This window comes from Equus caballus, chromosome 20 (genome assembly GCF_041296265.1).
Source record: "Equus caballus isolate H_3958 breed thoroughbred chromosome 20, TB-T2T, whole genome shotgun sequence".
NCBI lineage: Eukaryota > Metazoa > Chordata > Mammalia > Perissodactyla > Equidae > Equus > Equus caballus.
This window is the reverse complement of record NC_091703.1, coordinates 48,234,523-48,248,255: the sequence shown is the minus strand read 5'-3', so window position 1 is coordinate 48,248,255 and position 13,733 is coordinate 48,234,523. Positions and strand designations below refer to the sequence as shown.

At 42.5% G+C, this 13,733-nt stretch overlaps 1 protein-coding gene across 4 annotated transcripts in view; it reads left to right on the top strand.

Annotated features, from left to right (window-relative positions):
* The window catches only part of RCAN2 (regulator of calcineurin 2), a 253,114-nt gene that overhangs the window by 222,383 nt on the left and 16,998 nt on the right, over window positions 1-13,733 (top strand). For all 4 annotated transcript variants that reach the window (XM_023625040.2, XM_070245630.1, XM_070245629.1 and 1 more), the window contains 2 exons: window positions 6,756-6,929; window positions 10,322-10,493. In XM_023625040.2, the coding sequence (XP_023480808.1) occupies window positions 6,756-6,929; window positions 10,322-10,493 (346 nt within the window). The remainder of the gene's footprint in view (window positions 1-6,755; window positions 6,930-10,321; window positions 10,494-13,733) is intronic.

The following is a 13,733-nucleotide window of genomic DNA, read 5'->3' as shown; positions in this document are numbered from 1 at the left end:
GAGGGCCGCTACTGGGAGTGAAAGAAGAGCCTCGAACACAGACCGTGGAAAGCAGTCTGCTGAGAGAAGCGTGTGATGAATCCATGAAGTTTTAGGACAAAGGAGGTCCTTTTAGAGTTTTGAGATGAGTTTTAGCCCTCTCACAAGGATTCTAGTGGGAAGGGATAAAGGCTTTTGTGACTTTAGCAATGAATTATCTTCTCTGAAAGCAATTGTGTGACACGACGTCTGTCCGCTTCTTTTATCAGTAAAGAAGGGTTGAGAGCCTCCTTTTCATAATAATTTTTTATTTAGGCAACATCAGGACCACAAATGGAACAATGTGTGATTTAATACAGGTCTGCCTGGCCTACGAAATCCTGACAGGTTAAAACCCAGACGTGAAAATCCCCATACGCAGGCCTGGCTCTTCCTTTCTCATAACGAGTCTGCATCATGGAAGATTTACACTAACAGGCCTTTTGACAGGGGCCCCTCCTGAGCAGCGTATAAAATCCGGTATGAGCCTTAAACGTGGGATTTGCACAGGACTTGTCAGTGGTATCCGTGGAGAGGCGATAAACCTAAATGAATTGTTTCATTCCTCAGCAGTTTCTGGGAAGTATTACCTGACAGATGAGAGCCTTGTGATTTTGAGAGAAGCTGAATTTCTTATTAAGATAATTTATACCCAAAGGGATCATAAGTGAGAAAATTGAAAAATACATAAAGGCTTACAGCATCTTTTGGAATGCAGATAGCATACCATTGGACTTCTCTAGCAGCCACGTCTTCAAGGATGCGCTGTTCTCTGATTGACAAGGAAAGTTGGTTTTCTTGTTTTAACGACGTTGCACTCGTTTACATATTATCGTTGATATTTATGTAGTAGAAACAGCTTGTGCTTACTAGTTCTGGTTTTGCTAACTAGTTAGTTGTGTGACTTTGTGGAGCTTATTAACTTCTCTGGCTTTCAGTTGCTTCTATGCTACTCAAGAATAATAATAACTCCAACTCTCCCTCAAAAGGCCAGTTCAGAAAAGTAAGGATTCAATGAGATAATATATTAGACAATATTGTTTATCTGCATCCTGTCTGGTTGAGAGTTAAACTGGAGATAATATTTTAATGTTCTAATGTTTTATAAAGTACCTTTAGGGTTTTACATCAACCAATTATTGGAATACATTTAGCACTTCCTAAATACTGAGGATGCTGTTAAAGGCTATTGATTTGAAAAAATAAGAGTTGTTTTCATTTTGATTGGAGCTATAGTGGATCAACTGCTACTTGGTTTGTGTTCCATGAGTGCCAACGACAGCCTTCTTCACGTCACAGTAGCTTCTTACGAGGACCCAGGACAGATTCCCTCTGCCTAGTTTTAAGACGAGGCTCATCTTTACCCCAGCGACCCTGAGAATAGCGTACCGGATGAGGATTACTTTATCAGGTTGGCTTTGAGAAAGATTAGAGGGCAACTGTTGGTCCACCCATGGCAAACGTTCAAAACTCTATGAGAAGCTTTTTAGCTTTTCTGAACAGACCTCCGTCTTGGCCCTAATTTATGTTTCTACCCTTGGTTTCCTCTTTTTCTCTACTCAGTTTCTATTTTATTTTATTCTTATATGTCTTTATAAACCATGTTTGAATCTTTTTTTACATCTTTTTTTAAATAAACAAATAATTATAACACAGATGAAATAAGATTTAAGGAAGACTGCAGGGAGCTTCTCCACTTGCAGCAATATATGCTTCTGTTCGTAGCAGTACGTCTATTCCTGTCTCTCCGTTTCCAGACAGCTCAGGAAAAGCAAATACATTTAAAGGTAGAAAATTTAAAATCTCAGTGTTCATATTTGAAACCACAGAATTATCTGATCTCAGATATGGCCTGAGTTAGGCCTGGATCGCCATTCTCTGGTGAACAACCGCTTCCAGGCACACCGCCTGGAACTTCTGCACGCGTACCTTGCAGTGAGAAAAATGAAGCTGATAAAAACTGATCAGAGTAAAGGATCAAATTACTCTTTGGACCCCAAATACCCCAGGCTTTTATGGCCTGAGCACCTGTCTCAGCCTTCCTTTCTGGTTTTCTTTATTACATATATCTTATCTGCCATGCTAGGCGTGTTGGTTTCTGAAATATCCTCCATTTACGCAGCATCCTTCTCCGTGTTCATTTCTTCATCCAGCCCCAGTCTGTGTCCCTGGCTCATTCTTCTCCTACCAACCCCTCTCCTAATCTCTCTCATTTTCTTCTCTAGATCCCCTTGTTAATTTTCCTTATAGTTCAATTTGTACTCTAAAATCATTCCTCCGCATCTTCCCCTTATCGAATCCCAGATTGCTCTTGACAACGCTTATTCTGTAGCCATCACTCACACGGAAGAGATCATCCTCCAGTTTTCCACATCTCAGGTCCAGGATCGAGGCTCAGAACTCCCCTGATTTCTTCCCTGATGCTTCTAGACTGTTGTTCCACTGCTTTTCTTAGATGAACTCCTCTATGAAGCCACTGCCCTCCGGTTGTGCTGTTTTCCTCCCGTCTCTGCTCACCACAACCTGTGACTCTCCGGGTCACTCCTTCCTATTTCTTATGCAGCTCATCTCTGATTCATGGTTGTCCCCTCAACTGTGTTTCCTGTCATCATCCTGAGGTGGCAACGGTCCAACACTCTAGAGCCTCCCTAGTCTCTAGTCTCTGCTCCCATCACCTTCACCTCATCACACATCAGAACCTCATTCATATTCCTTACATTGGGACTTAGGCATCTAATCCTGAAAAACTTCTGAAACCTAAAAATTAGAAAATTCTTTTCTGGGTCCTCAATTTTTTACTCATCTACTTCTCCCACTACGTCACTCTCGCTACACTTATTATTCAGACTCATCAAGAACCTCAAACTCTCACCACTCCCCATTCTTTCAATCTATGTGATGCTCCTGGCTTCTCTGCTTTCCCTCACAAGCTTTCATGGTGAGTCATCTCAGTTTTCTATTTGCCAGCCCTTTCGACACTTTCAAATTACCCCTCTTCCTTCTTGTGCCACCCTCTCTCCACCACACACCTGGGTACACACACCTGTCTTGCACACCCCACCCTGGAATGACCCAGCTACCCACCTATTGCTCTCCAGGGGGAAAAAAAGGCATAATTATATTGGGTGACTCTATTAAAACTGGATCATCCACAGGTTCATTCAGTCACTTAGTGCTGTATGACTGCCTGTATTAATTTCCTAGGACTGCTGTAAGAAAGTACCATAAACTGAGTGGCTTGAAACAACAGAAATTTATTGTTTCACAGTTCTGAAGTCTAGAAGACCAAAATCAACTCGTAAGCATCACCATGGTCCCTCTGAAGTCTGTAGGGGCATCTTTCCTTCTCTCTCCTTAGCTTCTGGTAGTTTGTTGGCAATCTTTGGCATTCCTTGGCTTGTAGATGCATCACGCCAATCCTCCATTTTCACATGGCATTCTCCCTATGTCTCTCTGTCTTCATGTGGCTGTCTTTTTATAAGGACGATAGTCATATTGGATTAGGGGCCTACCTCATTCCAGTATGACCTCATCTTAAATAATTACATCTTCAATGACCCTATTTCCAAATAAGGTCATAGTCTGAGGTACTGGGGACTTCAACACATCCTTTATCCTTTTACGGGGACATAATTCAACCTGTAACACTGTCTTTTGATTTATTCACATTGACTCTCTTTACTTCTGACCACGGCAGCTGTTAGAAATTTTCCTCCAGCTCTGCAAGCCTCTGGTCTCCCTTCACCTTCCCTGCTCTGAACAGAGGACCCCACCTTCTACTTCCCTGAGACCTCAGGGGACAGCCATCTTCAGTTTTGCTTGTTCCATTTCCAAACTCATCCACCTAGTCATCTCCTCGCTCACAGGAAGAAATGCCTACAACTCTTTCTGAAGTCCGTCTTTCTTGTCTCTACCATCCATTGCCCCCATCCTCTTTCCTGTCTCTTCTCTCTCCATTGTCAGTAGTTTCATTTCTTCAAGCAATAAGTGTTTTCTCACATTACCAAAAATCTTCTTGTGACCCTGACTTCCCATGTAATTGCCATCCCAGCTCCCTCTTTCTCACTGCCAAACTCTCTCTCTCCAACTTTTGCCCTGTCGTTCACTCCTCAATCCATAAAAATCTGTTTCACCTCCACATCTATTCAAATAGCTCTCAGTAGGATCAGCAGTGGTCTCCCATTTGCCAAGTCCATCTTCATCCTATCTGACTTCCCCACAGCACTCAATAGCTATCATCACACGTCCTCGAACGATAGCTCTTCTTTGACCTCCATTATGTTGTACCCTTAAGATTCTCACTAGACCTCTTGTCTTCACCCCAAGCTGACTAAATCTTTACTTTTCCTGAGATCCTATAATACGGCAGTCCTCAAAGGGTGGCCTACGAACTCCTAGGAGTTCCCAAGACCATGTCCCAGGAGGTCAAAACTATTTCCATAACAATACTAAGACATTATTTCCCTTTTCCACTGTGTGGACATTTACACCCATGGTGCGAAAGCAATAGTGGTTAAAACTGCTGGTACTTTGGTAGGAATCAATGCAGTGGCACTAAATTGCCTAGTAGTATTTGTATTCTTCACAGCCACACGCTCACAGTTAAAAGGGGGAAAAAAGTAAGAAAGCAAATACTAATTTTACTTAAGAGTGTCCTTCAGTGTAAAGGTCTGAAAGCACAGGAAGGAGTTAATTCCCTTGTAGTCTCTCTGCACGCTGTGTGAATAACGATACAGATCACCCTGGATGTGTCAGAATGTCTCCCAGCGACTGAATGATGGCACTAGCATTAACACATATCTAAATATTACTAAATGTCTTCATTGCAGTCTTATTTTTAGAAGCCAATAGTCTCGTCCATTTTTCACCTTTATTTCATTCCTATGGGACTCAACAGATGCACCCTTTCCAAAAGGTCAACCTTCTTGATTGACGTCCGTGCCCTCTGCCCTCAAGTGAAATCTCTAGATTTAATTTATGAAATCAGAGTTAGAATCACATTTTTCTGGCGTAAAATGTGTATAAGCAAAATAAAATTGGCTGTTGGTTCAAAAACAGCATTGTACACACTGTATAAACGTCAACAGTGGTCTTATTTACCAAACTTGCCTGCTCTTCCCAAGTAGTTCCACAGGTAGGCTCTTTTTCCCAGCCTCTTTGCTCTGAGCTGTGGCCATGCAGTCGAGCCTTGGCCAAGTAAATATGGGTCAAAGTGATCTTTGATCTCAAGAGGCTTGGTTTGGGGAAATATTCTACCAGAGGCACCATTCGTTTTCCCCTTTACGACTCAGTGGAGTAAACCCAACCACTATAGCCAGATGAAGCTCCATTTTGGTGATGTCACTCGTTTAATTGAAATTACTGGAATCTCTGGCTCTTTCATTTTACAAGTGGTACAAAAATAAGAGGGGAGATTGCTTTATTGTTCTTATAATTTATTAAACAGTGACAGGAGGATCAAAAAAAGAGAGTTCTTGATGAAGCAGTAAAAGTTATTAATTTTATTAACTCTTTATCCTTGGGCACATGCCTTTTTAATAATTTGAATAATAAAATGAGAAATACACATAAAGCACTGTGGCACACCAAAATACAATGTGTACAAAATACACCAAATACAATTTCCTTGACTTGAGGAAATGTTCTGAGCTATTCTATGCTGAGCTAGGCACTTATTTTTTTTCATAGAATACCACTTTTACTTGAAAACACAGCTAACGGACAAACCCTAGTTACACAGACTTAAATATTTGGCAGTCATTTTCTCAGAAATGAATGAATGAATATGTTGCTTCAAGGAAAATATCTGACAGCGTTTGTTGCCAGTGATAAAGAATGAGCTTTCAAGCAAAAATTAGAATTTTGGAAAACTTGTATTCACCAACATGAATCTGACAGCTTTTGAATCTCTACAGATTTTTGATAAGACAGGTGGTAATATTAATGAATGTGATGTTTGATATTGTGTAATGAAATGTGTCAACATTTGGGAAAGCTACATAACTCAGGGAACCAGTAGATTAAGCCCACATTAACAAAAGTTCTTTAGGATCCTTCATAATTTTTAAGTGTGTAGCAAGGTCCTGAGACCAGAGAGTTTGCGATTGCTGCTGTGGAATTTTATTCAAACGAGTGGCTACAAAGAGAACTAACTATTGAGAAAATGAGGGGTTTATTGGGTTTATTGGGTAGCAAACTGGAAGAAACTGGCAGCCAGGGGAGAGCAAAATATTACTGTGTGCCTGATGGAAACCTGGACATCAAAACCAGTGAAGCTTTGCTGTAAAGGCAGGACGAGGACTGCTGCGGCCAGCTCTGTTCAGGTCACTGTGTGGCCTTAGGGTACATCTGGAGGGTTCAATGTGCTGGGTCTGCTTCCAACCAATTTGGTCTGGAATCCTGTTCCCTTAGCAACTGAAATGTTTGTCGTGTCACTAATTGGAAAAAAAAAAATAGAGATGGCCAGCAAGTGCCCAGTTCTTAGCCAGCTGTCACCCACTGCCTCTACAAACCCCAGCAAACCTGTGCAGAGAGGACAAGCCAAGTAAATGGTGGTTGCTCATTATTATTATCATTATAGAGTTTGGGCCCCAGATGGTCCAGTGAAAACTCTGGCCCCTGAGCTCTGGGGCTCTGTTAGGAACAGCTGATTTATTGACTGAGGTCTTTGTGTCTGTCAGATCTGGCATCATACAAAATACGTGACCAGTGGATTTTCCCGTGTTTGTTTTTATCAGGAAAAGTTTGAGGGACTGTTCCGGACTTACGATGACTGCGTGACGTTCCAGCTGTTTAAGAGTTTCAGACGTGTCCGAATCAACTTCAGCAATCCCAAATCTGCAGCCCGAGCCAGGATAGAGCTTCACGAAACCCAGTTCAGAGGGAAAAAATTGAAACTCTACTTTGCGCAGGTAAGGTCATTCTTTACCAGAGTTAATCCTTTTGCCCTACATTATTTTTTGCCTTTTTAAAATGCAAATGGAGCCCTTTCCACTTTCAGGTTGGTTTGTAGTCTGTATTAGGTCCCTGAGAAATAAGCGTACACTATGATTCCCAGGTAGGGACGCCTTGTGGTTTAGTAAGCAGGCTCTAAGGGCTGGCAGCCTGGCCTCTAACCCCGGCAGGTTACATAAGCTCAGTTTGCTTATCTGTAGATTGGGGATGATGGTATACACCCCACACTGTTGCTAGGAGGATTAAATGAATAATGTGTGTTAAAGTGCATAGCATTTGGGAAAGGCACAATAAATGCCAGCTAGTAGATGTCCTAATCACAACTAGCCCTAACTTTCCTGGCAGGGTTGTCATTAAAACTTAAATCATATGACAGTTTTAGCGGACTGTATACCCTTCCAGTGATTCATATGCATGAGGAAAGGTTACACACATTTGGAAATCAATTTCGTGTTTTATTTCATCCCAAAATAAATTCTGGCTGTTCCAAAAAGGCATTGGTCATTCTTGGCAATGCTCACAAAGTCCACAGCGATAGAAAATCAGTGTCCATCGTGTTCCTTCAGTGTCCTCACTTCATCATTAGATATCTTGATCTGTCTCTTATTGGTCCATAAGCATTGTTTCTACCTTTGGACTCTACAAAGATGGCACAGTGACAAGAGCATAGACTTTCCTTCTTTATTAGGCTGAATAGTATTTCATTGTATGTATATACCACAGTTTCTTTATCCATTCATCTGTCATGGACATTTAGGCTGTTTCCACATCTGAGCTATTGTGAATAGTGCTGCAGTTAACATAGGAGTGCTAATATCTACTCAAGATCCCGATTTCAGTTATTTGGGATAAATACCCAGAAGTGGAATTGCTGGATCATATAGTAGTTCCGTTCTTAATTTTTTGAGGAAACTCCATACTGTTTCCCATAGCAGCTGCACCAGTTTGCATTGCCACCAACAGTGTGCGAGGCTTCCAATTTCTCCATCTCCGTGTCAACACTTGTTGTCTTTTATTTTTATAACAGCCATCCTGACAGGTGTGAGGTGATGTCTCATTGTGGTTTTGATTGGCATTTCCCTGATGATTAGTAATGTTGACCATTTTTTCATATACCTGTTGGCCGTTTATATGTATTCTTTGTAGAAATGGTTACTCAAGTCTTTAGCCCATTTTTGAATCAGGTTGTTAATCTTTTTACTATTGAGTTATAGGAGTCCCTTATATATTTTGTAGATTAACCCCTTTTTGGATATATGGTTTGCACATCTTTTCTCCCATTCCATTGATTACCTTTTCACTCTGTTGATTGTTTCCTTTGCTGTGTGGAAGCTTTTTAGTTTGATGTAGTCCCACTTGTTTATTTTTATCTTTGTTGCCTATGGTTTTGCTGTATGTAATATCCATGAAATCATTGCCAAGACCAATGTCATGAAACTTTTCCCCTATGTTTTCTTCTAGGAGTTTTACAGTTTTGAGTCCTGTGTTTGTCTTTAATCCATTATGAGTTGATTTTGTATATGGTGTAAGATAAGGTCCAGTTTCATTCTTTTGCATGTGGATATCCAGTTTTCCCAACACCATCTGTTGAAGAATATCCTTTCCCCATTGTGTTTTTTTTTTGGTACACTTGTTGAATACCAGTTGACCCTATATGCATGGATTTATTTCTGAGTTCTCTATTCTGTTCCATTGGTCTATATGCCTGTCTTTATGTCAGTACCATACTGTTTTGATTACTGTAGCTTTGTAATATATTTTGAAATCGGAAAATGTTACATTCTTTTTCAGGACTGATTTGACCAATTGTGGTCTTTTGTGATTCCATATGAATTTTAGAATTGTTTTGTTCTATTTCTGTAAAAAATTAAAAATGCCACTGGGATTTTGATAGGCATTGCATTGACTCTGTAGCTCGCTTTGGGTAGTGTGGATATTCTGCAATATGAGACAACACGGATTCACCTTGAAGACATTATGCTAAGTGAAATAAGCCAGTCATAGAAAGACAAACACTGCATGTTCCCACTTATGTGAGGTATCTAAAACAGTCAGACTCATAGAATCAAAGAGTGGAAGGTGGTTGCCAGGGGCTGGGGTGGGGGGGGGCGGAATGAAGAGTTACTAATCAATGTTCATAAAGTTTCAGTGAAGCGAATGAAGAAGCTGTAGAGATCTGCCTTACAACACTGTACCTATCCTCAATCATAATGTAGTGCACACTCAAAAATTTGTTAAGAAGGGAAATCTCATGTTAAGTGTTCTTACCGCAATAAAATAAAATAAAAACGAAAAAGAACTTAGATTTTAGCCTCAGATCTATGTTCGAATCCCACACTGCTAATAACTTATGTGACTTGCGGAAACCTCAGTTTCCTCCGCTGTGAAATCCCTCCTTATATGTTGAACACAGAGTGACCATCTGACCCTGCAGTTCCACTCCAACGTGTATGTCGAAAAGAACTGGAAACAGGACTCAAATGCATACATGGAACACACGTGTTCCTAGCAGCGCTCCTCACGGTAGCCCAAAGGCAGAAACACCCCAAGTGTCTCTCAGTGGATGAATGGAGAGACAAACTGTGGCCCCTCCATCCTGTAGAGTAGTCAACCATGGAAAGGGATGGCGTACTGATACATGCTACAACATGGATGAACTTTGAAAACTTTATGCTCAATGAAAGAAGCTGAGCACAAAAGGTCACATATTCTATGATTCCATTTATATGCAATGTCTAGAATAGGTAAATCCATAGAGACAGAAAGCAGGTCGTCGGTTGCCAGGGGCTGACTGGAGGCAGCAATGGTGGTAACTGTGAAATGAGTACCAGGTTTCCTGTGGGGTGATGAAAATGCTTTGGATCTGGATAGAAGTGGTGGTTGCACAACATTGGGAACGTACTAAATACTTCTGAATTGTTTACTTTAAAATGGTTAACTTCATGTTATGAAATTAAAAGAGAGAAAGAGAGAGGTGAGAGGGAGACAGGGGTCTCAGGACCAGCAGCATCAGCATCACCTGGGAGCTCGTTAGCAATGCAGATTCTCGGGCCTCGCCCCAGATCTGCTGAATCAGAAATTCCAGGAGTGGGGCTCAGCGATCTGTGTTGTAGTAAGTTTCCAGATAATTCTGATGTGCGCTAAAGATTGACACCCACTGGTTTAAGGATTAAATAAGAGAGCTGAACATGTGGTGTGTGGTAGGTAGTAATTATTATTGTAGCCTGGTTCATTGGTTTGTTGGTTCATTTGTCACAGGCTAAAAGTATGACCCTGCATCTTAGTGTAGCACATAGCCCATCTGAGGCCATAATGAATAATGTGTCTTCATTTCTACTCTGTTTGAAAGGTTCAGACTCCAGAGACAGACGGAGACAAACTGCATCTGGCTCCACCACAGCCCGCCAAACAGTTTCTCATCTCACCCCCGGCATCTCCTCCCGTTGGCTGGCAGCCCATCAGCGATGCCACGCCAGTCCTCAACTACGACCTCCTCTATGCCGTGGCCAAACTAGGACCAGGTAAGCTCTGTGGCCCTTTTTAAAAATAAACATTCATCAGCAACCTAGAAAAGCCAGACAAGATTAACAACCTTGAAATTCTGGGTTCATGGTAACATCTGCATTTCTACTGGATTTGTTGCTGTATGTGGACAATGAGAGGGATGATGAATGGGAATGCAACATCTGACTTCACACCTGTTTAAAAACAACCCAGGAACCGGTCCTAAAAGGCCTGTCCATGTGACTTCTGGATTGCAATGCAGATTTGTGTGTGTGTGAGAGAGGAGGATTGACCCTGAGCTAACTTCTGTTGCCAGTCTTCTTTTTGCTTGAGGAAGATTGTCACTGAGCTAACATCTGTGCCAATCCTCCTCTATTTTTTTTGTGTGTGGGACGCCACCACAGCATGGCTTGATGAGCCATGTGTAGGTTTGCACCTGGGATCCAAACCTGCAAACCCTGGGCTGCTGAAGCAGAACGTACAAACCCAACCACTATGCCACCAGGCCAGCCCCGACAATGCAGATATCTTAGGATTGCAAAGAGCTACCTAATTCTTATGGGATTTCTCTCTATACCACCAGAAAGTTGTCTCCTCAGAAAAGACAAAATGAGCCCTACCAGCTGGCACAAGGCTTCTATGCTGTGCAGCCCTGTTTCACTGCTGCCCCAGGAGTGCCCAGGAACCCTCTGCTACAAAACAATCTGCCTGCCAAACTGAAGCCTTAAGTCCCCAAGAAGCTGGCGATGGTGGCCTGTAGTTAGATTTTTCTAACTTTAGCAAAATCTTAAGGTCACTTTGCTTTGATGTTGGTATAGGCAGCTCCGATTCACTCATTTTCACTGCAATATGGTGTTCCATTGGGTGAATATGCCAGCACACTTTATTCATCAACTCTCCTGTTGCTAAACATTTGCATTGTTTCCAGTTTCTTGCCATTACAATCAGAGCTCTAGTTCGCATTCTTGTACATATCTTCTATGCACTTGTCCAAAAGTTTCTTTGCATTTTATACACAGCAAGGATACTGTCCTCAATTTCAGCAGATGTTGCCACCTTGTACTTCAAAGTATTTTTCCTGCATTATAGCAAGAGGGAAAATGTGGAAAGTGGAGGGACTGAAACCAGGTGGCAGCTGAGGTTTTAGGCATTGTGGATGCAAAGGTAAATAATGGCCATTCTTCTGCTCTATCTTCTGGTAGTGTGAGAGGGGGCTTTAAAAATAGAATCCCAATGCCCTGATGGCACCCCAAGAGATTGAATTTAACTGATTTGGGCCTCAAGTCCAGGCATTAGTATTTTTTAAAAGCTCCCCAGGTGATTCTGATATGCAGATGAGTTCAAGAACCACTGGTAACCACATGTCAAATGCCAGGGATGATAAACTCATAACAAGTTCTTACCAGTATTTCTTAGTGTGGTTAGGAAAACATTTGGGCCAGAATCCCCCACCCTAGAAATCTGCAGTTTTAATCACCGTACGTGTTGGTTCTTGCATACACTGAAACCGGAGAATCCTGGGTACTGAGGGGTCCCTGGGAACTTTCAGTGCTAAAACCAGGAAATTCCCAGGCAAACCAGGATGAGCTGATCACCCTACTGGGTCCTCAGATTAGGATGAGGCTGATTTTATTAATAAGCTCTCTCTGCCAGAGAATTACTGGCTGTCCCATATGTGGCCTGAAAGTTAGATTACAGCATTCATAAGAGCAAACTCCCTGGGGGTTTCTCTGTAATCACCATCAAGTCACTCAGCTTCTTGGGGCCTTTAAAATGGCCATGGGTTTCACCCTCAAAGAGCCATTGTGAGAAACAGTAGGTGTCTAACTAAGAGGGGCTGACAAAAGAATAACAAGGGAGATATTGGAGAAATGTGATTTCCTTCCAAGTCTAGTTCACATCCAGGGACCCTGAGCTATGCACTCCCCAGCCAAAGAGAGCCGTGTCTGTGATAGGCGTGAAGGGAGAGGGTATTAAATAAATCAGGTCTCCTCCAGTTGAGCCTTGTGAAGCCATTTCCCACAGTAACTCAGGGCACTTCAGAAGCAAGCAAGCCCCTCCCCTCCAGCCATGGACCTATGAGAGCCAAGGTCATTGGAGCAGCCACTTTGACCCTCGTGCACAGATATTAACAAGAACACATTTGAACACAGGTGATTTGAATGTCAGCAGACAGACCTCTTCATAGAATCCCTGGTCTTGGCTAGAGCACTTGGTAGTCACTGGCCAACCTGCATTTTACAGGAGAGGAAACTGAGGCCTGAGAAAGTGAGAAATGACAGGGCCAGGGCTTCCAGGGTGCTGCTCTTCCTACTCCTCTATTTATAAAGGAGGTCCAGGCCAAGTCAGATTTTCTAACCATCAGACCCCAGCCGGCCTCTGGTCCTCTCACTTGGAGCCAGGAATCCAGTAAATTCAAAGCATTTTTTATCCAGAATGGGAGAGAAAATTCATTTGTGGTTAATGTTCACAAAGTTTGATGCAAAGACCAGATAAGGGCAAGTCGCAGACAGCCTCGCTGGCTAACGGAGCTGAGTCCCAGGTCTGGAAGGCACACCCAGGAGCTGATGGAGGCAGAGGGGATGGAGGAACTGGGAATCGGACCTCAGAAGGGACGCACACAGAGCTTGGCGCAGAGGAGGGAGCAAAGAGGAAGGGCATGGTCTTGAAGAGGCTAAGAATAAAAGGGGTTCCTTTTAGAGGTGTGAAGAACTTATCAACAATGTTAGAAGTGCATGCCTTTTACTTAATGCTAAATAAGCTTCACCTTCTCCTACCAAATAGATGTACTCGCGACCATTTTGGAAGTGCCCTGCTGTGCAATAAGCACAGAGATAGGAACTCTTACTGTCCCCATTCTACAGATCAGAAAACTGAGCTTGCCCAAGGGTGACACAGCTGTTTGGTGGCAGAGGCAGATGTCAAGCCTGGTTCTTGTGACTCCACCCCTTGGCCAGATCTGACAACCTGTTATTAAGGATCCAGGCTGCCTCGGTGGACCTTAGACCTACTCTGGTCTGACACAGGAAAACGTTTATCCTAACCCTGAATTGACAGTTATCTCTAACACCACTATAACTTCCAGAAAGCCTAACCCAGTGTCTGATAAGTGTGTAAATGAAGGCCTGTGCACTATGTGTGCAAGAGTGAATACTGAGGGTCTCCTGCATTTATTCTGTCCCATGGAACAGCTGCCTTTGGATGTATTTTCTGGGATGTCTTTCTCTCTGTTCCTTGCCAGCAATTCAAGGCTGTTT